At 49.6% G+C, this 23589-nt stretch overlaps 1 protein-coding gene across 6 annotated transcripts in view; it reads right to left on the bottom strand.

The window, feature by feature from the left end:
* Pax5 (paired box 5) overlaps positions 1–23589 on the bottom strand; it is a 192748-nt gene that overhangs the window by 16528 nt on the left and 152631 nt on the right. For 4 of the 6 annotated variants that reach the window (XM_008847694.2, XM_008847696.2, XM_008847698.2 and 1 more), the window contains one exon: positions 21668–21769. The exons of the other annotated variants lie outside the window; for them this stretch is intronic. In XM_008847694.2, coding sequence (XP_008845916.1) covers positions 21668–21769 — 102 coding nt within the window. The remainder of the gene's footprint in view (positions 1–21667; positions 21770–23589) is intronic. 6 annotated transcript variants of the gene reach the window in all.

Genomic DNA, 23589 nt, shown 5'->3' with positions numbered 1-23589 from the left:
CCTTCCTTTCTTCCTTCCTTCCTTCCTTCCTTCCTTCCTTCCTTCCTTCTTCTTTCTTGGTCTTTTTGAGACAGGGTCTCCTTGTAGCCCCAGCTGACCTGGAACTCACTATATAGACCAGGCTAGCCTTGAACTCACTGAGATCCACCTGCCCACCTGCCCACCTGCCTCTGCCTCACAAGTGCAGGGATTAAAGTATGTGCCACCATGTCTCCAGCTTCTGGGATTTCTCTTAACAACTTTTCCTGCACCTATTTGGCCATTGGAAAATGTTCAGTCTGAAGACTTTGAGTAACCAGAATATTACCAGATATGCCTCCCCCAATGTCTAATCCTCCAGGCCTCAGTTTCCACAGTTTAGATGGAATGACATTTGAATTGTAATCTGTCACTATAACAAAATACCTGAGATAATTAACTTGGAAACAGTTTTATTTGGGCTCACAGTTTTGGAATCTTCAGAACCCACATGTTTGGGGTTGGTGGTGAGGCAGCATATCATGGTGGAAGACGTGGCAGAGGAAAACTGTTCACCTCACATCCAGGAAATGGAAGTGAGGAAGAGGAAAGCCTTATCCTACAATCCCCTTCAAGGGTATTCTCTCAATGACCCACAGACCTCCCACTAGGCTCCACCTCCTAAAGGCTCCACTATCTCCCAATGACACCACAGGCTGAGGTCTAAGCTTTTAACACATGGGCCTACGGGGAACATTCCAGATATAAACTATAGCAACAAAAATCCAACCTACATATCCATGAGGGATGTCTAATGAATTCACAAGGTCCTCAGGTGTCCAGCCCATGTTATGACTCATTTGTGCCATTATCCTTATTTGGAAATAATGATAAATAAAAATGGTTATGTGTGGTAGAAAATGACACTGATTCTCAAAGTCCGAAGATTCCTGTGACCCTTATACATGATCCTGGGGAAACTTATATTCCATCTCTGATTTGGGGGCTGCATCTTTCCTATCAGATCCACATACTGACCATAGACTTTCTTTTGGCAAATCCATTCCGAGTTCCATGCTAGGTCCCTAGGGGTAGAATCAGCCCAGTCTTCAAAGCTGTGAGAATTCCATGTGATTCTTAGATACAGAATGAGACACATGGATTCTAGCAAAGAGCAAAGTAAATTTGCAAACAGCACAGAAACTGAAAATCATTTTGACTAAGACAGCCAGGAAGACTTCTTGTAGGAAGTGGCTGTTATCTGGGCCTCAGAAGATACTGGAACTTCATCATTTACTGGGTTCCAAAGTCTATCCCTGTCTATCTGCCAGCCCAGGCTACATTCTGAAGCATCAAAGAGGAAAAAGGGGGTCTCCAGCTCCTCCCAGTCAAGAGTTCAGTTCATCAGGGTGTTAAATGTCCTGCCCACAGGTCCTCGTGTTAAAGGCTTGATGCCCAGGATGGCACTACATGGGTTGTGAGCCTTTGAGGGGTGGGACCTAGTGGGAAATTTTTAAGTCTTAGAGGGTGGGACTCTGGTCCCTTCCTCTCTCTCTCTGTTTCCTTACTAGTGATATGATTCATTGTAATGCACCTACAACCCCTCCCACAGGTCCAAACAATAAGGCTGCCTGATCTTGGATTTGAATACCCAGAATAAGCCCAAATAAGACTCTCTTTTCTTCATAAGTAGCCCGTCTCTGGCCTTTTTTTTTTTTTTTTTTTTTTTTTTTTTTTTTAAACCAAGGTAAGGAACACACCTGGCACACAATAGGCCATGCTCCTGCTCCTCTTTCATTTCCCCAGCTGCTCAGGTCAGACCCTGGCTGGCAAAACATTTCTAGAAACACTGGCAGCTCTGGGCTGCAGTATAGGTTTGGAACTAATGGCAGAAAGGTAGAAAGGTGGTTCTCTGCATACTAAGAGCACAGTGGTTGGCCACTCTGTGTTGGTAACTGGGAGGCTGCAGTCAGGCCTGACTGGAGCCCACTGGCACTTAGCTGAGTGGCTCTGGAAAAGTCATTGTAACTCTGAATCGGAGGAGCTCACCTATAGTGTGATTATTACAACTCTCATGGAGCCAAATAGTATTGACACACTTGAAAATTCTTTGTGAATCAAAAAGTGTGATGCAAATGTAAGGGGTTATTTGATATTAAACTCAATGCTTTGATTATTGGGAAAATGGACACATTGGGGATTTTTATTCTTCGTGCTAAAAAATTATTTCAGTGCCAGGCTTGGTGGCATATGCCTTTAATCTCAGCTTTTGGAAGACAGAGGCAGGTGGATCTCTGTAAGATAGAGGATAGCCTGATCTATATACTGAATTCCAGGCCAGCTCAGGCTACAGGGAAACTCTGTCTCAAAAGACCAAAACAAAACTTTTATTTCAGGTAGTTAATGCAGAAACTCAGAACTAGTCAAAGTGCAGAGAACAGGTGTCTGTGGAGTGCTCAGCCACAAATGGGACTTCTATATCACCCCTCCTCCACAGAGTTTAGGGACCATCTTGTAAGAGGAGGCAGAAAGATTGGTAGGGGCAGAGGCTGGGGAGGATTGGAGGAAAACAGCCTTCTGGACATGACAGGACCCACTGTGCTCATGAGCTCAAAGCAGCTGTGGTTGTCTGCACAAGACCTGCACAAGATCAAGACCTGCACAGCATCCAGCATGAAGTGGGGAGGGACTCAGGAGCTCCCACCTCAAACTGAGGAACTATTTACAGGTTAATGGCTTCTGAGGGAAAGAGTCAGTTCTCTTTAAGAGTGTGGCCTCTGATAGGTTGAACATGCTCCAGGAGATGGCTCCATACCCATGAGTACATGGACAACATAAATTGGACTTGGTGGGTTATTAAAGGGAGGGGGGTGGATCTAGGAGGAATTAGAGGAAGGATGGAGGAGTGAAAAGATCAAAACCCATTATATGCATGTATGAAATTCTCAAAGAATTAATAAAAATATTATATTAAAAATATATTTCAGGTGTTTTTCTTGTATTTCAGCAAAAGTCTAAAAATCTTGATTATAAGGAAATTTTTTAAGAAAAAAATTTTTAAGTTTTATATGTATGAGTATTTTGCTTACATATGCATCACATGCATGCAATGCCCATGGGGACAAGAAGAGGGTGTTGGAACCCCTAGAACTGGAATTATGGACAGTTGTCAGCCACCATGTGGGTGCTGGGAACCAAATCCTAGTCCTCTGCAAGATCAGCCAGTGTTCTCAACCACTGAGTCATCTCTCCAGCCCTGTAAGGAAATCTTCAAACTGGGAACCAGGATCTCTGATCATGGGTTTCTTCTGGCATGTCCCTTCCAGGTTAACCTAGCCTCAGTTTCCCAAAATGGGCAATGGTGAGGTAGAAGGAAGGCAAGATTGGTGTCTGGCCTTTCTGCCACTGAGAAACACTACCTGCCCCCGCTGCTCCTGGCCAGTGACTCTTTCCTTGCTTAATGATAGATGTACCCTCCAACTCTTTAACAAGTTCTGTGTGGCCTCTTTGTGTGGGAGCAAGTAGACAATTTCTACCAGGCTGACTGTAAAGATCTGGTCCCTTGGTCTGTGTTACCAAGATCCTGGTTCCTATCACCAGTTCCCAGTCTCAAAAAAATTGTCCCAGCAGCCCCCAGTTCAGGGGTCCTCTAACATCCTGGCACATTCTTAGTGCCAGCCCAAAGCAAACACTTTCCTGTGGCCTTGACCTGGCCTCTCCCTGAGAGCAGCTGGGGGCCTTGAAGTCCCCTCTTCTGGCAAGGCTGGGCTTTCGCTGAGGACTTAGCATTGTGGGCTGACTAATGAGATGGAGGTGAAGGTGTCGTGCCTTGCTGGGAAGTCACAGTGCTAGTCCAACCTGCACCGCCTGCCATCAAATTTTAATGCTGCTGCTGACATATTTATGGAATGCCTCCCCAAGTGTTTGCTAGGAGACTAGACAAGATTTACCTCCACAATTACCACTGCGATATGCGGCTTCACTGTGTGCTGGGAACTCCGGAGCCCTGAGCCCCACCGCACCCCGAGAAGCACACTCAATTTTGCACACCTTTCCTGCCCCCAGCATGCAGGGCTGGGACTGGGAAGTGGAGATGAATCAGACACGGTCCCTGCCCAAGGAGAGCCCACAGTCTGCAGGAGAGGGCTGCATACACATAAATTACCTTTGTCCATAGTGGCTAGGGACCAGTGTGCTGAGACAGGTACTAGAGGCAAGCTGGGGCTGAGGCAGGGGAGGGGGGGCAGTATTTTTTCTCTCAGAGTGAGGGTTAAGAAAGCCAGAGACTAGGGCCCTCAGGGCCCTTTAGGTGCTGTGACTCTCATGGTCACTTCTCTGTACTGGATGGGCTCTCCAGAGCTCTGTCCCCATGCTGGCTTCAGGATCTCAGCAAACCCCCCCCAAGACCTTCAATGCTACCTCCCCACACAATCCTTTGTACTTCATCACCCAAAGGAGGGAGGGGATTTGCTGCTCACCATGTCAACAAATCATATTCTCTTGCAGGTCTACCCTGATCCTGATGCAAAGCTGCCCCAGGGCAGGAACAATGTTCAGTGATACAGGGACCCAGGCTGTTTGTTATAGCCATCTACAGAGCTTTGAAAGTTCAGATCAGGGGACACACCTGAGACTAGGTTATTTGAACCTGAGTTGGGCCAGCCATCAGGATTTATCCAGACTGCCAAAGTCGTTCCAACACACACTAAGTTTGAGAACTAGTGGGTGAGGCCTGGTCCTCAGAGGATCAGCACCAGCCTCCCACAGAGAGCTGTTGGAAACATAGCTATCTGCATTAGCAAGCCACAGTCTGCCAACTTCTGCCCAGGAGATGGGAGATGTTGCTTTGACTATGTACAATGGAGTTGGAGGTAACCTGGTCCATGTGACAGAATTTCCCAGTATCCTCAGAGGCCTCAGAGTCTAGGCCTCTGAAAAGGGCCCCTAAGAAGCCCAAGTTCTAAGAAGGCTGCCCCTGCAGGCTAACCACCAAGAAGGGCTGACCAGGCAGATGGCCTCAGGTCACATCTTGGGCCACCATTCCTCAGAGTTCTTGGTAAGGAATAGACTATATAAAGGCAGCCAGTTGGCACCACTCCCAGGCTGGAGCAGGTGCAGGCATGTGGCATGGTCCTCTCTCCAAAACACATTATATCAAGGCCCTTCCTCAGGCCAGGCCTCAGTTTTCCCTGATGGAGACCTATTCGAGCTCAAGTCATTATAGTCTTGGTAGTAAGCCCCTTTACCTGCTGAGCCATCTCACCTGCCTAAAATCTATTCTTCCTTAAATGGTACTGACACTTATATGTCTTCTGAGACTAGCCCACAGACCTGGCTAAGGCAGCTTTGGGAGAAGGAAACCAGAGGAGAAGAAAGGAGAGAAGGGTCATTGTCAGGGGCCATGGAAGGAAGAGAGGAAAAGTCTTCTGAGAGACATAAAGAGAGTAGGTGGGAGAAGACCCAGGTTGTGTGCCAGAGATCCCTGGTGGGAGCCCAACTGGAAGCTAGGTGCACTGCACACAGTCAACATTTCACCCCCTTGTTCATGTTCTCAGGCCACAGTCCTAAGCAGATCAGAGGGTATGTCCTAGCCTTCTTTGAGCTTCTGCTCTTGGGAAACAATCATACAGTAAAGTCAGAAGAATGAAAACAGAGCATACAGTGTGCTTGACAGTGCTGTGTGCTGAGGGGGAAACACAAGGAATGGAATAAGAAAAGCTGGGGAAGAAACGAGATTGTAGACAGAGTGGCTAGGGAGGGCTTCCCTTTGAGTAAGAGGCCGAAGGAAGTGAATACGGTGGGAAGAGCAGAGGGAACGGCACGTGCCAAGGCCCTGAATGGGAGTGAGGCTGGGGTGTGGGTGGACCAAGAGTTCTGTATGAATGGGGAAGCGAGAGAGAGGGAAGAGATTAGGGAGAGAAGTGGTCATCGGGTCATGGAAGGCCTCTGGCATCTATCCTTGCAAAGGAGGACATGCCTGGCTTGGGCTCACTGGAGCTGCTGTTAAAAGTGACCTGGAGGCACAAGGGTAGCAGAGAGGTGACATAGGGGAGCCACTGCAAATATTCATTGGAAGACTGACCCATCCACCAAGTAGAAACCTCTGGCCCTTGGGGCCTGATGCTACAAGGCTGGGAAGAACCAGGCCACATGCCATGCAAATAGATGGTTAGCTGGCCAAAGCTGAGGCTATGCATGGTGCTGGGCCAGATGAGGGCTACTGGGTAAAGGGAAAATACTTTGGAGTGTAGTCCTGGTGCTGCATGGCCGCATGGCCAACCCTGTCCTCTCACAGTGCCTCTGACAAGAGCAGCGCAAAGCACGGCCTTGGGGTTCCAGTGAGAATTCCGGCAGAGTATAGATGTGGAAACTGAGTAAACTGAGGCAGCTGTGGGCCAGGGAAGCAGCCTGACCCACCACCACACACAGAAACACAGGGGGTAAGGTATCTCACTTGTCCACTAGGGGGAGCCCTACAATACTTCCTCCAACAGAAATGAAGTTTGTAAAGCTTCTGTCCCAACTCATGCAGGAAATTTCAGAAGTTCCCAGTGCTACCCTAAGAGCGAGAACAGATGTGCCCCTGAGATGTCCCCTAGAGTGCTGGGGGTGCATGTGGGGTGGGTGCTGTGATTGGCAGGATGTGAGATGCTGGTATACAGAACCTAAGTTCCATTAGTAACTTCTCGTAACACTAAACCAACCAACCAGAACAGGTGCAGAAGAAAGGCTGTGTTGGGGAGAAACACCGGCTTAGGCTGGTGGCTGGACTCAGTGTGCTTGCCTCCTGGCCTGATTCGATTCACAGGTCATTTAAGGTGGTTTCTCAAACATTTCATTAGCCTGTGCCCTGTACCAGGCTCTGTGATGAATGCTAAGTAACCTTGTGACGTAACAGAAACTCAGGCTGGTGATCTGCCTCCTGCCCCAGAGAGAATGAGGAGAAGCCAGCTTTGAGTTTCTTGGGATTTCTCTTAACTCTTCATTTATCTGAAGGGTTAAAAAGGTCCAGTAAGATGTCCTAAAACAAAAGGGGCAGAGTAGTCACATAAGGATGACTAGGTTGTCACTAGACAAGAGCAGCCAGGTGACTGAGATCTAGCCTACTTTCCACTCAACAAACTCTGAGTCCTGGCATGAGGTTCTCTGTCTGCTCATGAGAAGGAAGAAGGTCCTGAACAAAGAGCCTGGGAACAGCCCAGGGAAAGTGGAATAAGCCCTGGGTCACACTGTCAGGCAGAGGTGTGATCTGAGTTTTTGCCTATTCAAAGGGCCATGAGGGCTGCGGGTGTAGTTTGGCAGTTGAGTGCTTGCCTAGGGTTCCACCCCCAGTATCTCCTGCCACAGGACATACATCAAACAAACAAGCCCCTGCCACCCCCCAACTAAAATAGAAATGTTCAGAAGTTCAAGGCCAGCCTGGGCAACAGAGTCAGCTCCCACCTCAAAATAAAAGGGCTCAGCAAGATTTCCGGGTTTTATCTTAGTACTGGAAGTCCCAAAGAGAAAGCTCCTTCTTCCCTGAAATGGGGTAGCACCAACCCCACGTCCAGGAAGAAGGAAAGGCCAGAGGTATGAGGGATGAAAGGAATGTGCATGGAAGTTTTCAGTTATTGCTGCTGCAGAGCCAGGCCTCCCTCTTCAGCCCCCACAAGGAGACCAAAAAGATGGTGCCACCAAGAAGGTGCAGACTGCAAGCCTAAGGGAGGCAGAGCTCCCTCAGAGACCTGTAACCCTGAAGACAGGAATTGAACTTGCTTCCTACAGATGTACAGGTGGCAGGTACTCCCAGAGTCCCCTGGGGCCGCTCAGAACCCACCAGCTGGGAGAGTCCCTGTGCTCCCACTGGATCCTGAGTCAGGCCGGCACCTCTCATAGCCCCAAGCCAGCCAAGGCTGGTAGGCCTGAGCATGGGCCAGCCTCCCCCACAGCCCAGCCGCTTGCCTGCCTTGCCTGCCTTGGGCCAGCATGGTGGCAGGCCCTGCTTGCTCCCCGGGGAGTCTGCCGCCAGGCCTGATGGCGCTGGCGGAGGGAGGGAGGCCGCCAAGCTGTCAGTCTGGAGGTGCCCCTCGGAGCCCCTCCTGGCTGGAGCAAGGAGGGTGGGCCGGCTCTGGAGCCGGGCTGTCAGGGTCTTCACAGAGACGGGGCCGGAGAGGCCTGCCTGACAGCTCGCCCACCGAATTAGGACTATTTGCATGCTAATTTCCAGTGCTCTAACGGGCTGGCAGGCTGCTGGGGTGTGTGGAGTGTGCAGAGAGGCGCACACCTCCCAGCCCGCCCGCGATGGAACAATGCTTGACTGATCTAGCTGCGTTAACGAGCAAATTATGGTAATTTTGTTATTACAAATGCATAGAAATTTCCAAAGCAGGCAGCCATTCAGGGCAGTTCCCTGCTCCTCCCTGCTCCTAACTACTGAGCCCCCTGTTTGTACACGCGGGCCAGCCCCTGCTTCAAGGACTGAGGTTTCCAGGGGCCAGGCTTCCCTTAGAGCCCTCCCAGGGAGGGGAGTGTGAGTTGAGTGTAAGCTTGGCCAGATCTGGCCCCCAGTCAGCTGTATATGCATACATATCCCTGAGGGCAGGAGGGCACCCAGCTGCTGTGGCCCTCAAATCTCACCCTCTTTGCATCCCCTCTGCTCCCTGGGACTATCATCCAGCAAAACCACCCTCAAAACACCACATTCAAGCTGGCTTCCTTCCATTCTGAACAGGAAACAGGGAAGTTCTCATTGAGGTGCCTAAGGGGTCAGAATCATTGGGTCATTCCTGTGCGATTGTAAGTTGGGTTCCTGAGGAGCTCAGGATTGCCTAAGGAATGAATGAATGAATGAGTGAATGAGGATGGAGGGAGGGAAGGGAGGTAATGAGAAAAGAAGGGAGAGAGGAAAGGAGAGATGGGAAGGAGGAAGGGAGGAAAGAAGGAAGGAAGGAAGGAAGGGAGGGAGGGAGGAAGGAAGGAAGGAAGGAAGGAAGGAAGGAAGGAAGGAAGGAAGGAAAGAAGGAAGGAAAGAAGGCCAAAACTTATCTCACAAATGAGGACAATCAAGAGACCCCTCCCAGCTGGTCCAATGGCAATGAATGAAGCCAAGCCATCACCAGAATTTTCTTGTCAACTGACAACCCTGCCCAGTGTTAGTAACTGTCCACTGTTGAAATGACAACTTGCCTGTGTTTCTAGTGATCCTTTTGGTTGGAAGTGTGTTCATGGAAACATGCTCTGGAACCCACCCAGAGAGGCACTGTTTCCAAGCAGCTTCAAATCCCCCCCCCGGGGGGGGCAGGTACAGCCCCGCTAGGCTCAGGGTTAGACACCAAAGTGGCTGTGCTGGCCTTACTATGACAAGGCAGCAAGTTGGCATGTAGGCGCTGGGTGGCTGTGGGGCGACTCCCTGGCCCCACATGGGATGCTGGCAATTCTCCTGTTCTGTGCTGGGGATTTCAGGCCAGCCTGATGTGGTTGAAAGGTCAAGATGCTTTCTCAAATCCATTTTGGAAGTCAGCAGGGAATAAATCATCAATTACCGAGGAAGCCTGCAGTGAGGGGGGTCCGCTCCTGGTAGCTGAGGAAGCAGGCAGGGACTCAGCCAGCACCTGTGAGGCAAAGGCCTAAATAGAAGGGGGGGGGGGTTGTGACCTCAGGCTAAGTTTTCTGTTTATCTAGTTTCCTAATTGGGTTACCACTTCCAGAGGGAAACTGAACCCAGGAAAAGAAAACAATCATTATTTTTGTCTGGCTACCTGATTCGGGGAATCAGAGTCTTGTAATGCCTTGGGTCCCAGGCCTCCCTCTGCTGGTCTGTGGAGGCCACCATTTGCATCCACTGGGGCAGAGCAGCTAAGCCATGGCAAAGGCTCTTGGAGTTGGCCAGGTCCCCAAGGCCCGGGCTGGAGCACAGTGAAGGGTGGGTGGACAGGGATCTTTCATCAATTTGTTTACCATCCTGAAAATACCAAGTCTGTGTGAGACTAGGAGACAAACCTTCCTCTTTCCTTAGTTCAAGGAAAAGCTGAGAAGATGGGGACACCAGGGCAGCCTGGCTCTGCCTTTGACTTGCCCTGTGACTCTACCCAGCTCCTCTCCTGTTGTCAGCTGTGCTCTCCTAGCCTGTGTATCCACAGTGGAGGGCAAAGTTACTGTAGAATACACGGAGGTCTCTTTAACTCTGGGCGGTATGTGTTAGAATGGACCCACCTCCATCTTTTAATCTAGGCCCTTGCCAACTACCTTCATGCTTCACCAACAGGGTGGACTTGCCTGTTCCCCTGGTTGGACCTCCCTTGAGACAGTGCCTTCATGGCTGCCCCCCACAACATGTTCTACACTCCCCATAGAAGATCCTGGGAGGTAATGGCTGCCACAGGGCTGATCTGTGTTTGTGAAAGTCAGACATCAATTTCTTTTCACCAATCAGTTTTTTCTGTGGCTCATTCCTAGGGCTTCTTTCTGTGACAATCCTCTACCCAAAGTGTTCTTGGAAAAGCTGGACAGTTGCCAGGTCCCAAGAAAAATCCTGGGAACCCTGGACATTTGCTTCAGTCCAGGACCCCTCAGTATAGACATGGCACCTTGCCTTCTCTGAGATCAGCTCAGGCCACACAAGAGAGCCATTTCTAAACGTGAGAACAGTATATCCAAGAGTCAAACTCCAAGTGGGCAAAGTTCTTTCCTTGTCACCCAGACTCTCCACTCACAGTTGTGTGAACCAAAGAAACCCTGTTTTCCTAGGCTTCAGTTTCTATCTCTGTAAAATGGGACCAACACTCATACTGGGCTCAGGCCACTATGGGACCGGTTCTAAGGAAGCACAAAGAGGTTTGGAAATAGCACTGGGGTGAAGATCTCGAAATGGCCCCAACTGTCCTGTACTCTGGTCTGGCAGGACAATGCCCAAAGCATTTCAAGGCTGGGATGTTCTTTAGACAAAAGGACATGCAAAGACAGTTGTCATTTTAAACCTCTCTTTTCTCTTGCTCTTCCTGCTCCTCTCATTCTTCCTTTCAACCCTGGATTTAAGTCTCCGTTTCAGGTCCTTTATTTGTGCCTCTGCACATAGACTCCTTATAAAGAAAATTCATTTGTTCAGGGTCACCGCGTGGTTTTTCATTAAAAACAAATTACCCGCATTCAGGGAGGACATCTGGGCTTCACGGGTCCCATTAATGACTATATTTCCAGCCTCCCCAGCCCGGTTGGGCTCCCCTTGCCTGTCACCCCGCGTTCCCGGCCCCTGGAGGACAATGAGAGTGACAGTCAAGTGAAAGGGAAAACATGAGGGATGAGGGCGAGAGGCGAGTCCCCTGGGAGGGGAAGAAGGGAAAAGTGAAAAAAATAAATAGCTCAAACAGAGGGTAACAAGGGCCATTGTCTCAGCATCTTCCAGAGAGCAGAGCAAATACTGAAAGGACCAGGGGAGCGTTTAAGTGGAGCACAAGCCCTGTTTAATCACACCCTGGACCCTGAGCCCCCAACTCCACTCTGACCAGACAATCCAGGGAGTCATGAGTGCAGTATTCAAATGAATTCCACCAGATTCCTTAGGGCTCACTGTGTGTAGGGACTGGACACAGCACGTGCTCTTTGAGGAGTTCCAGGCAGGGCCTGACTCCAGAATCAGCTAGGAGATGGGGGCACATGGTCCCCAAAACTCTAAGCAAGCAGACCATGAGTAGTGCTTTAGGGGTGAGTTGACCCTGGGTAGGGCCCTGGGTAGGGAGGTGGGGCTCCTGATGCCAAGCAGATATCACGAAAGAGTATTTGTTTGGTTTGGGCCTAGGAGGACAGACTCAACATGGACAGACAGGGTGGAAGAAAGGAATATTCCAAAATCTGAAATGTGCTTCCTAGTATCCCAGTAAGAAGGGCTTTTCCTGTGCCAGGAAAGAGGTCTGGGTCAGGATGGCTATCTGCAGCCTCAAGGGAACATCAGGGAAGCCATATCTTTCTCCTGGGTCCCACACCCACCAAATAGCTTCTATTTCCTCTCAGTCTCCAGGGCTGAATGAACTTGAAACAGGAGTTCTAACCCTTAGCCTGGCCTCTCCCAGACTGCCTGTGGAGTGGGCCCAAGCAAGGTGTAACATCACCCCAAGCTCTTAACTTGCCTCTGAAGTGGGGTGAGCATTCCACCCCCACAAAATGCTTTCAGTGGTAACTGGTGATAACAAGTTCGTGTCTCCTCTATAGACTGTCAGGTACCATGGGGTGAGCATTCCACCCCCACAAAATGCTTTCAGTGGTAACTGGTGATAAGTTCGTGTCTCCTCTATAGACTGTCAGGTACCGTGTAGGTTGTGGTGAGGGAGAGGTAGAAGAGAAGCACCTGGTAGAATTAGCTACTAAGTGAAGAGATTTGGCCTCATTGGAGAACACGCTTCCTCTGGAGGGCAGAAACTAAGCTTCACTGACTCTTACTGCCCCTGAAGGCTCTGGGCTCTGGACAGTAGTGTCCCAGATGGACTGAGCTTTGGGGTTAGAGGTGGTGGGTGGTCCAGCCGAGGGCTCACACCTGACAAGGTCTTGGAGACAGGGGTCTGCAGATTCCAGCAAGTCAAAGGGCCAAAACACAGAAGACTAGAGCTGGTTTGGAAGGACCCTGGGGCACATAGGGACAAGCATGCCTCAACCTTTCTATATACCACCCTGTCCTGGGCCCTTGATTGCTCATCCTTGCTCCCTCCATTGGCTAGCATGTTTCTCCCTCAACAACCAACCTAAGAACTGCCTCTTGCTAGATCTCTCTCTTGCCTGGGCGAGTATCATGGATGCCTCTGAAGGCTTTGGCTGGGTCCTTCACTTCCCCATCCTTGGATACAGACAGTGGTGCTTTCTTAATCTTTGCACAACCCTCTGCAGAAGCATATCTTTCCTATCCATGCAGATATGCAGTCACCCTCTGTGCCTGGCATCCCCTGGCCAGGCTGAATCCCTGTTCTCTGTGTTCCCAGAGTCCCCAGGCTAACCTGTCATTACACTTGTTGCCCTCTAGGTCCTTACTGACAGGCTCCTATTTGGCACATGTAGATGTTCAGTAAATTGAGGGAAGTAAACTGAAGGCTACTGATACCTAACCAGCTCAAGGCCCTGCCATTATTCATTATGGTCAATGGGTTTAATAGGATTTCAGGGTCTCTCCCAGCCCTCCTCCCCAGACACCTAGTTACCATCCTAGAGGTATGGAAGCAACCCCCTGCCCCACTTTATAGCATAATGAATGAATCACACTCTTAATTTCTCCTCAAAAATACAAAAATATCATTTTTATAACCTCACTTTTGAAATTATTTGGGTATGAGTGATGTAATGAGTGATTAGCTAGTTTCTCAGCAATCAAGGTGTAGACTTTGGAAACTTTTACAAAGTGAGGAAAATCAACCCAAAAATTATGATGAAATTTTTATGAGTCCTAAATGTAATAGTTAATGAAGTTAATGTTGCAATGTGTAGACATTTCATACAGCACTTATTAATGTCAGCTTGCCAGTTTCTTTTTTGAATTTCAGAGGCAAAAAAAGGGGCTTTTTACAGACCTATGACTGTTAAAAATTCCTGAAAAGGAAATAGGCCTTTAGTATAGGGCCTCTCTGGGGTCCTGCACTCCTGTTTATGACACTCCTGTCCTGTGGGACATCCAGGGTGGGATACCAACTTCCTCCTGCAGGGCCTCAAGTCTGGCAGGGGCTAAGACACATGAAAAAGCAGGAAAAGTGAACAGCAGTGAGCAGTGAAGAGGGGGGCAGACTCTGATGTGTAGGTGAAGAGGCTGGTTGGAGCCCTGGTAGTTGGGGACAGGGGGAGAAGTGATGGTGGGGTGCTGCCTGGCCTGACTCCTCCTGGGACTGCAGTCTCTCTCAGTCCACCTCACACCTCTGGAAGCTAGGCCTGTATCTGCTTTTCCTCATTTGCCTCCAGGCAAGACTCTGCCAGGTCGATAGAAAGAATTGCCATAAGCCCTCTTGGTTGGTCTTTCAGCAAACAGTGGTGGTACTGGGAGGTATTTGCAGCTGAATGCCTTCAGCCTGAAACCTGGAGTCAGGCAGCTCTGTACCACCTGTGGGACCAGGGTCTGGGGATGGCAAGGCAGTCTTTCCCCACTCCTGGATTCATGCCTAGTCTACCTCTAATCAGTACCTGACTTGGTCATGGACAGAGCTCATGACCCATCAAGACCATCCATTCTCCACAGGATGCCATGTGTCTCCCATGTTCCTTTCTGTACCATGTACCTCAGCCTCTCAACTGTAATGACCTGAAAGGCCATCCGACCCAACCCACCCAACCACCCCTTCTCCATCTAGTAGGTCTCCCACAAATGCTTTCATTTCTTCTAAAGCAAATCATGACTGTAGCTCCTTGATCCACAAGGCCATCCACAACCCAGTCACGTATTGTTTTCAAGAAATACCACCAGCAGAGGGACCTGAGGTGGAAACAGTCAGGAGCTCCTTGTGACCTCACATACCATGGCTGGTGCCTTGAGTCAACCACCACCGTCAAAGGAGCCAGAGACCTGGGAAAGCATGTGACACTGATCGAGAGATGAAGGTATTCTCCAGCTCCAAAGGCCCCAGTAAGGGATCCTTCCTAGCCACTTCCTGAACACTCTAAGCCAGGAAAGCTGCTTTTGTTTGGCCTGTGTGAACAAATTCCTAGCACTTACTGGAGGCTGGAACATCCTCCTTCTCCACCTTTACTTTCCCCAAAGGGACTCAGCTGATGACAATGGGACAAATCTGTTGACCTCTGCTCACTTTCTTGCCCTAAGCTTCCAGTTTCCCAAGCTTCTCAGGTGCAGAGGTGAGAGCCTGCACAGCAGTTTGGAGGTCTTTCTGGTGGAGATATGGTAACAGCTGTGTGGGGTTAGCATATCCTTAAACCGCCTTCCTTCAGGAACACGCTGGAGGTCTTTACCAAATCACATGTGATAGCCCAGAGGTGGCTTTATCACTTCACAGCCCTAAATCTGAGGAAAACTGGAAAGCAGTTACTGCCCACTTACAGTAGCAATGGCAGGGCTTCCAGAGCCTCCAGGCTAGTCAGAAGACGACATCAGCCAGCCCTGGAGTGACAGGACCAAGGCTCCCCCTAAGGAGCATTTAGCCAGTTCTCCTTACCCACCATCTCCTTTTTTGACAAGTAGGAAGCCTCAAGACCATGCCATAAGGTCCTCCTGTGAGCATCTGGCAGCTAGAATCGGAACCCAGATCTCCTCAACTCAAGTAGGACCTTCAGGCCTCCAGCAGCCTTTCCAACTCTGGGTCTTTGCTGTTGTAGCACTTTTCTTCCCAACTGTAGTCAAGAGGTATCAATTTCTCTCTAAGCCTGGAGTCATCTCAGGGACTTTAGTTACATAAGATCAGTCCATTTTGGACCCTTGTGCTCCCCTCTGTGAGGACACAGAAGCCTCAGTTCTTAGACTCAGTCCAGATGTCCTCAGTAGAGCCTGCCCTGGAAAAAGGCTACCAGAAGCCTCCTGCCCCGAGGTTTGTGGGGAGCACTACCACCTGCCCTGAGGTTTGTGGGGAGCACTACCTCCTGCCCTGAGGTTTGCAGGGAGCGAGGCTGGTGCTGTGGAGGCCTTTTCCATCAGGCCTAGCCTGCCACCCTGCTCTTCTCTTCCAGCCCTCGGAGGCTACTCCCAGCTCCTGCCAGGTGCTCTCTGGTCCCCATGGGGCTCCTCATGACTAGCCCTTTACCCAGCATCCTCCTCTTGGACTGGCAAACCCAGTCTTCAAGCTCTAGCTCAAATAATCTCTGGAAGACCTTCCCTGACTGCTCTCATTCACCCCATTGCCCCAGTCAACTCAGCAGCCCCTTCCTCCAGCTTCTTGGACACTATATGCATTTCTGGAGTTTGTCTTTTATTTATTCATGAGTGAATGTTCATGTGGGTACATGTGGGGGCCAGAGGATGACCTTGGGTGTCATTCCTCAGGAAGCACCATCTGCCTTAGTTTTTTTTTTTTTTTTTTTGAGACAGGATCTCCCATTGGCCTATGGCTTGCCCAAGTAAACTTGGCTGGCTGGCCAGCAACCCCCAGGAATCCTCCTGTCCCTACCTTTTCAGAGCTAGAGTTACAAGTGTGTGCCACTATGCTTGAATTTTTGTATATGGGTTCTGGGGATCACCTTATACTGGCGGAGCAAGCACTTATACAGGTCCTTATACTGGCAGAGCAAGCACTTTACTGACTGAGCCATCTCCCCAGCCCCATAGCTTTTAACACAGGATAACATGGGGGCGATTTTTTTTTATATCTATCTTACAGACTAGACTGTGAGCTCCCTGAGGGAGGCAGCTGTGTTTGTGATACCACACTGAGTGGAGAACCAAAACTTAATGTCTCTCAGGAAATGTTTGAAGAATGAAAGCCTGAACAAATGAACAGGCTGCCTGAGATTTCATCCAGGTTGTGTCTAGGGTCCACCCTATACTCCTGGCATGACAGAATGACCGGAGGCCACGAGAGGGCAGCAAAGAGTCAGAAACAAGCAACAGGTGCACGCACTGGAGACCAGGACAAGGTTGACGGGTGGACAGAAGCCAAATGAGAGCTCTTTTAAAAAGCCAGAGTTAGAATAAACAGAGCTAAGAGCTAAGGCCATTCATTCTCTAGCATATATTCCGACCCTGTTGCTTGGGCTGGAGAAGCATCCAGAGAACAGTAGTCCAACCTCCATCTGATGCTCAGGTCTCTTCCATCAAGTCCTTGCTGACTTTGGCTGACCTGTTCTAAGCCCGTCCATTTTAATGGAGTCCATTCTAATTGTGGAGAAGATTCTTCACACAGGGAGGGAATAAAGTGTCCTTTGACTCCTGTTTGCTGGTTCCAACTATGTCTTTGGATGTGTGCAGAGTTTATTTAACCCCCACAGAGTAAAAATGACAGACCGCACCAGAGTTCCTGGGAGAGCTAGGCCACATCCTGCCTGGCTGTAACCCGCCCCCACCCCTCAAGTTTGTGTGACCTCCACAGAGCAGACCTGTCAAGCAGGACTCAGAATCAGGGGCAGTCTCACTATGGACAGAGGAAAGAAAACCTCTTCCTCTCCTAAAGTCCTAATCCCCAGAACCTGAGAATACGTAAGGTCCTGTAGCAAAGTGAAATGAAGGGTGTTGCGAGAACTAAGGTTGCTAATGAGCTGTCCCGAAAACAAAGAAATTAGCTTGGTTGTGTGGTAAGTACAAGGGAAACACGGGACTCCTTCTCAGAGGAGAGGAAGGCAGGGGAGAGAGATGGCAGCACGATGTGGTGTGGCCCAGCAGTGTTGGCTTTGAAGATGAAGCAATGGGGCCACAAGCCAAAGAATTCTTGCAGCTTCCACAAGCTACAGAAAGAAAGAAAGCATCTCTCCCCTCGAGTCTCCAGAAAGAACTCAGTTCAGTTAACACCTTGACTTTAGCTCAGTGAGACTGTTTTGGACAGCTGACTTCAAGGATTGAAAAATAGTGTATTTCTGTTGTTTTAGGTCTCTGGTCACAGGTTAAGACCTGCCTGAGTAAAGAAAACTCAGAAAGGTATGATGGGGATGAACAGGCTGGTAGACAGGAACTGAGAAAGCCATCGGTGCTGAGGTAGAAGGACCCTTACTATCCTGCCAGAGTGCATCCTCCTGGGCCTGCCCCCTTTCCACTTGCCACTGTACCAGCCTCCCCTCTGGCATTACACTCTCCTTCTGTTCCTTATCCTACTACTTCCTCAACAGCTTGAAAGCTGTTCAGCAAAGAACTTGATTGCAAAGCATCTAGAAATGATGTCCACCACTCCTTGGTTACTAGTGTGCCTAGGACCATAGGGACCATGGGGACCACAGACAGGGACCATAGGGACTGACCATGCTCTTTTGTATATACCATTCTGACAGGCCTCCCATCCATTAGCTTTAGAATCTGCTGCAGCTGAGGGAAGCCCATGACACTGTCAGGACCTCCTAGACTCTCTGGCCTAAATCCCCAAAGCAGAAATCAAGCAAGGTGCTGGGGAGGAGGGTCACAGTCCCTTGACTGGTTCTCAAACGTGCTTACCTGTTTTCAGATTCACCGAAGCCAAAGGGCAATGAACTCCCTTCTTCCCCACAGCCCAGAATGTTTAAGAGTTTCAAATGCCATGTCAATATCTGCTAGGTTGCACAAATATCTTCAGGCAGGAATCAAGTAGTTACATACCGATCAAGATACTATGGAATCTTTGGTGCAAAACTTTTGGCATTTGCTGAGACTTGATGAAAATAGAAACTGAAAACTGTCTCCATCCTAAGCTGATATAATATGCGGGATTTGCTTTCTTCAACATAACTGATCTGCGTAGGGCTGTGGAAAGGGAATCTAACACCACAGAAAAACTGGAAGCATGTTCTACAGATACAGGGATACTCTGTGTTAAGGTTCAGCTAGCCCTGCCCCCTCACCAACAGGATCTCAAGGACTTCTCATGCTCCTGAGAAAAGGAAACTGAGCTGATAAGCACCTTGGTCTTTGAAGTCCAGAGAAGCAGACTTTTCTCCACTGTTTGACCAACACAGCAGGCTTTGATAGCTAAAGAGAACAGGTTTTAACAGTTCCGCTCTCCCACTCCCCCCGCCCAACTTCAAAAAAAATACATCTTCCCACCTTCTGCAGGAAGCAGAAACCCCCCCCCCCTTAAAAAGACCCCAGCTTACAACCCAGGGCAAATATGTTCCCTGCCTGGAAGGGAATCTGTCCCATGTGTTCCTTTGCTAATACACTCCGCTTTCTCCTGATCAACCCTATTCGTCATATGGCTACTTTTTATCTATCACCCTGGAGCCAGAGGGGCAGACAGCACCCCAATGACATCAGGGTTCAAAGTAAGCAGGAATTCCTGCCAACAAGCTGCTACTTAGCACAGAACATGTTAGTTCTATTTTTTCACAACCTCAGAGTTCAACTGCCCACATGTACCCTGGAGGCAGTTCCTTCCTGTGTGTCCTAAAAGTAAACGCTTTAAATGGAAGAAGGCTCCACTTATGCATGGAAAGTGTTTCCGAAAGCCTATGTGGAAAAGAGCATGGAGGGGTCTAGGTTCCCTGTAGACTGCATAGCCAAACTGATCCCAAGTAAATACGTGATAGACTCAGAAGCCCAAGAGGTTAAGCAGCAGAAATCTGAACAATTGCAAAATCAAAACCCTCAAACAGGTTGCAGATGGCCATGGCCTGGTCCCTAGAACCTGACATTCCTTACGTGGAACCTGTCAATATCACCTTATAGGACAGAGAGAGGGTGTTGGCAGATGTGATTAAACTGGGTTCTTTAGGTGGAGGGGATGTTCTGATTACCCACACCCTTAAAGGCGAGAAGAGGAGGGAGATTTGGCACAAGAAGATGTAAAGATCCCCACCCTGGAGCAATGCAGACTAAGCAAAGACTCCCAGGAGACATGAAAAGCTGGGCCGGAAGAGAGTTATTTCCTAGGGCTTCCCAGGTGCCAGAGCTAGTGCTTGGGCCCAGGGACATTGACTCAGAATTGTGGCTGTAGAGCTGTGAGACACCTCCATTGTTCTGCAGCTTGCATTTGGGGTGGTTTCTGCTAATGAAAACTAACATGCAGGTTTACATACATTTCCCTGCCTATTTCCACTAGCCAATCAGTACCCACAGGGACCATGACAGGGGAGATAGTTTCAGTGAGAGTGCTGTGCATGACATAGCTGGTGGGAAGGGGCTCTCTGTGCTCAGGGCGCAGGCCATCCAAGAAACAGGTTTGCAAACCATGTTAGAAACAAGAATTCAAAGGTCATGACACTGGATGAACTAAACAGAAAGAACTAAGTTACCTTGAAGAGAAAGCATAGAGCCAGGCAAGAGGAGGAAGAGGAGGAGAAGATTCTTGTTTTCTACCCCCATGCTCTCCTCCTATGCAGGGGATTGAGTCACGGGGGTCCTGTGGCTACCCTGCATTCCCATTGCAGTAGACTTGGCTAACCTGTACCCTCGTTTGGTCCTGTGATTCTTGCTACCATCTCTAACGGATGAGAAGCCGCCACCATCCCACCGGGGCCTCTGCTAGGCCCATAGCCATTTGTATGTGGAGCCTGGTAATTAGGGCTGGAGGAATCACAGGGCCCAAGGGCAGCTCTGTTTGGATAAACCTGAGAAAGTTCAGCTGCTTCTCTGGGAAGGGAGGGCTGCAGTGGTTTACTGGGAGGAAGAGCCAGGTGGCCTCTCTTTCACCTACTAATGCGCCCTTGGGACAGGATCCAGGCATGCTAAAACCTTCCCTTCTGAGAAGCCAGAGTTGTGGACTCAAGAAAGCCCACAGGCAGCACAGCACTAAGGAAAGAGCAGAGCCTCTTTGCTGCATTGGGCAGTCCATTAGCATCTCTGAATCTTAGCCATTTAGAGAAATGGGGATCACACCCTCGAGCTAGCCCATCTAACAGCATTGTTCTAGCTAAGGGTTCCAGGGAAAGGGCTTTGCATGTCATAAAGTGCTATAAAGGGGTTATTCCTGGATATGGCCTGTGATCTACCCCAAACTTTAGGTTGAGAAATGAGGAGCCTGGGTGTGAATGTGGGGAATGCAGTGTGTCCAACCACCTCTGTTTGCCCCTGCACAGTATTTCCCTGGCATCTGCCACAGGGACATCTTTGCAGGAGAAAAAGCAAAGGTTTTGCGATAGAACCTGGCAGGCCTGCCTGGTATTGGCAAGACCCAGGGCAAGAGTGCACATGAAGGCCATTTCCCATATGTCTCATATTTAAAAGGCATAAATCAAGCTAACAAACCGTTAAATGAAATATGCTCCAACCTCCTACCTTATTAAATACACTTTGCACACAACCCTGAAAGCCAAGATAGAATTTTGAATTCTGGGGTTCCTTAGCATTCTGTGCCAGGGTATGCTATGTGGGAAAGCCCATCTGTCTGTACCCTGACTTCCTCCACTCATTGCCATGTGGGGCCTCGTACACACCTGTGGGATACTTGGGCCTTACACCCAAGCTCTGTACATGTCTCTACCAAGAACCCATTTTCAGGGGTGCACAAACTGGTCACATGGAGCTTGGTGATTAAGACATTTTCAGGAAGATGACCCTGAGGAAGAGGCTAGAAGAAGTTCTATTTGGGTGGCCCTCCAGGGTAGGCTGGAGGGAGGGAACCCTTGGGCCTGTGGACTCATCCTGGTCCATGGGGGAGCAGAGGCCAGAGGAGGCACTCTAAAGAGTGGTAGCCTCTGTTCTAAATGTCAGAACTGGCACATCACTGGTGGAGGAAATCAGGTTTCAGTGGTGTTCAGTTTAGAATCAAGTAACAAACCCAGCAACCAACAACTCTTCTGTCCTGAAAACACTGTCCTCAACTTCAAGGAGTAAAGCCACCAAGAGCACCTTGGGGCTTCTTTCTGGTTCATGTTATACAGACTGAGGGAGAAGAGAGATGGTTAGGGAGGAGAGGAAGGTTAGGGGGAGCCCCCCCACACTGGCCGTCCCTGCACCCCTCTGAGTTCAGATGCCCTATGTAGTTGACCAGGAGCTTAAGTGTCAGATAAGACCCATTCTCTGATGTTCTTCCCAATGTGGCCACAGCTGCAGACCCAGCTTCAAGAAGAGACTGCGCCGACCTCTGCTGATTTATTCAGGTCTGCTTCTCAAAAGTATGGAGGTCACTTGGGCTGCTTAGGGGGTGCCCTCCCACCACAACCCCGTCCACTGCCTGCTGTGGAGACGCCGACATTGCAAACTCACCAGGCACCATCCCTGTCAGCGTCGGTGCTGAGTAGCTGCCCTGTCCGGCGGGGGGGACGTGTGGAGGATACCCGGGGAGGGTTGTGCTTGCCAAGTCACGGCCTGAAGAATCAAAGCAACAAATCACAGGGTGAGCATCTCTACAACCAGCTGCTTAGCTACAGTTCCCGGGACACATCTGCAAATTTGTCACTTCAGGACAAAGGCTGAACACCAACATGTCCTCAGCCCCCCACGTCACTCACACACACACACACACACACACACACACACACACACACACACACATACACACACACACTCTATCCTGGCTCACTTACCAAGTCCAGGCTAGAACTGTGTCCTGCCATTGGGAAGGCAGCAACCATTCAGGGAGGTGGGCCAATCAATGAAGATACCACAACTGGGCTGTCGGTTCCTCAAGTGTGACTTGGACTGCTCCACCTCTGCCTTGCTGCTTACGATTGGTCCTCAGCACACAGCCTGCCTTCCAGTTGCCACATGTAGTCTCCCACCACTGCCTTCAAAGATGAGCGCCCTCCTCCACCCCACACAGTGAAAGAGACTGGTTATTTCCTCCTCACTTTCTAGTCCCATTGCTGGCCTTGTACTGATTTTCCTCTCCCAAGGCCCAGGGCTATTCTTTCATTCAGTGAAGATGCAGGAAGCTCTTCCCAACACCAGATGCTGCCCTGCTGCCAACATGTGAGTGAAGGCCCTGGAACTCAAGTGGTGAGAGTCCATCTCTTTGTAGGCACCCAGCCCCACCATGACAGTGACCCCACATCCATCACCAGGGCCCTGCTAGAGAAGTGGGAATCTGTGACAGTCTTTCACTTCTGTTCAAGAATCAAGGCAAGAAGGGAACTCTTCTTGACCAACTCCTATTGACATGTGGCAGATGAAAAAAGAAAAAAACATCTTAAATTGAGGAAGGGGAGCAACTGGGCCAGGTCCCATAGGGGGACATACAGTAGGCATTTTGTGAGTAAATCCATGAGTTAACCAAGCATCCAAAGAGGCTGTGTGGAAAGAAATTCCAATGTAGCAGATCACTGTAAGCAAGGAATGAACCACTGTGTCTCTGTGTCCCTTAAGGAAAAAGCAGGGCCCAGAGCCCTTCACACCCTCCTACCAGCTGTATGTAACAAGGAGATCACTGGTAGAGACCTATAAACTGGACCTTTGGGGAGAGAATTGGTAGCTTCCCCTAAAAGAAAGGCAGATACCCTCTGTCTGCTACCCTGACAAGTGGTGGGAAATGAGGTAGCCTTGGGACTAGGGTGTGGACACAGGACAGGAAGGTGATGAAGGGAGCCAGAAGGCACACAGGGGTATGGATGAGTGAATGCTGGCCACGCAGAGCCAAGAGAGGCACTGGAGCACCTGACAACAACTCCTGAGGTCTTACATGTAGGTAGAGACTGAGCCTAACCCTACCAACAGGTGACCAGAGGAAAAGGGCCATCTCTGATCAATGTTGTCACAATCCATGCCAGCATGTAGCACAAGCCCATGACCAGGCCTTGAATGAGCCAACAGTCCTTCTAGTGTCATGATTCAAAGACTGTTCAAGAGGCTTCCCCACTTCATAGTTCTGTCTACTTTCTAGAACCATACAGAACCCTAGACAGCCCCAGACAGGAGTCCTCTCCCTGCCTCTGCTCATCACAGCCCTGGCTTTGGTCTAAGCATCCTGGCTCAGGTATCTACACATGAAGAATTATTGGAGGGAAGCAAACACCCCAGCATTAACTCTGGAAGCCCCCATCCCTGACATGAACTGCATTTATCAGAGCTATTGTGTCTCCCAAGGAGGGCAAATATGAAAGAGAAAACAAAGTTGGCAGAACTGACCATGCTAAAGAGGCGAGTTAAGGAGGTTTGCACTGACTAGGTCCCTTCTTCCCCCCCCCCTCCTC

The sequence above is a fragment of the Nannospalax galili genome, unplaced genomic scaffold, assembly GCF_000622305.1.
Source record: "Nannospalax galili isolate Female #2095 unplaced genomic scaffold, S.galili_v1.0 scaffold263, whole genome shotgun sequence".
NCBI lineage: Eukaryota > Metazoa > Chordata > Mammalia > Rodentia > Spalacidae > Nannospalax > Nannospalax galili.
This window is presented reverse-complemented; position numbering and strand designations above follow the sequence as displayed.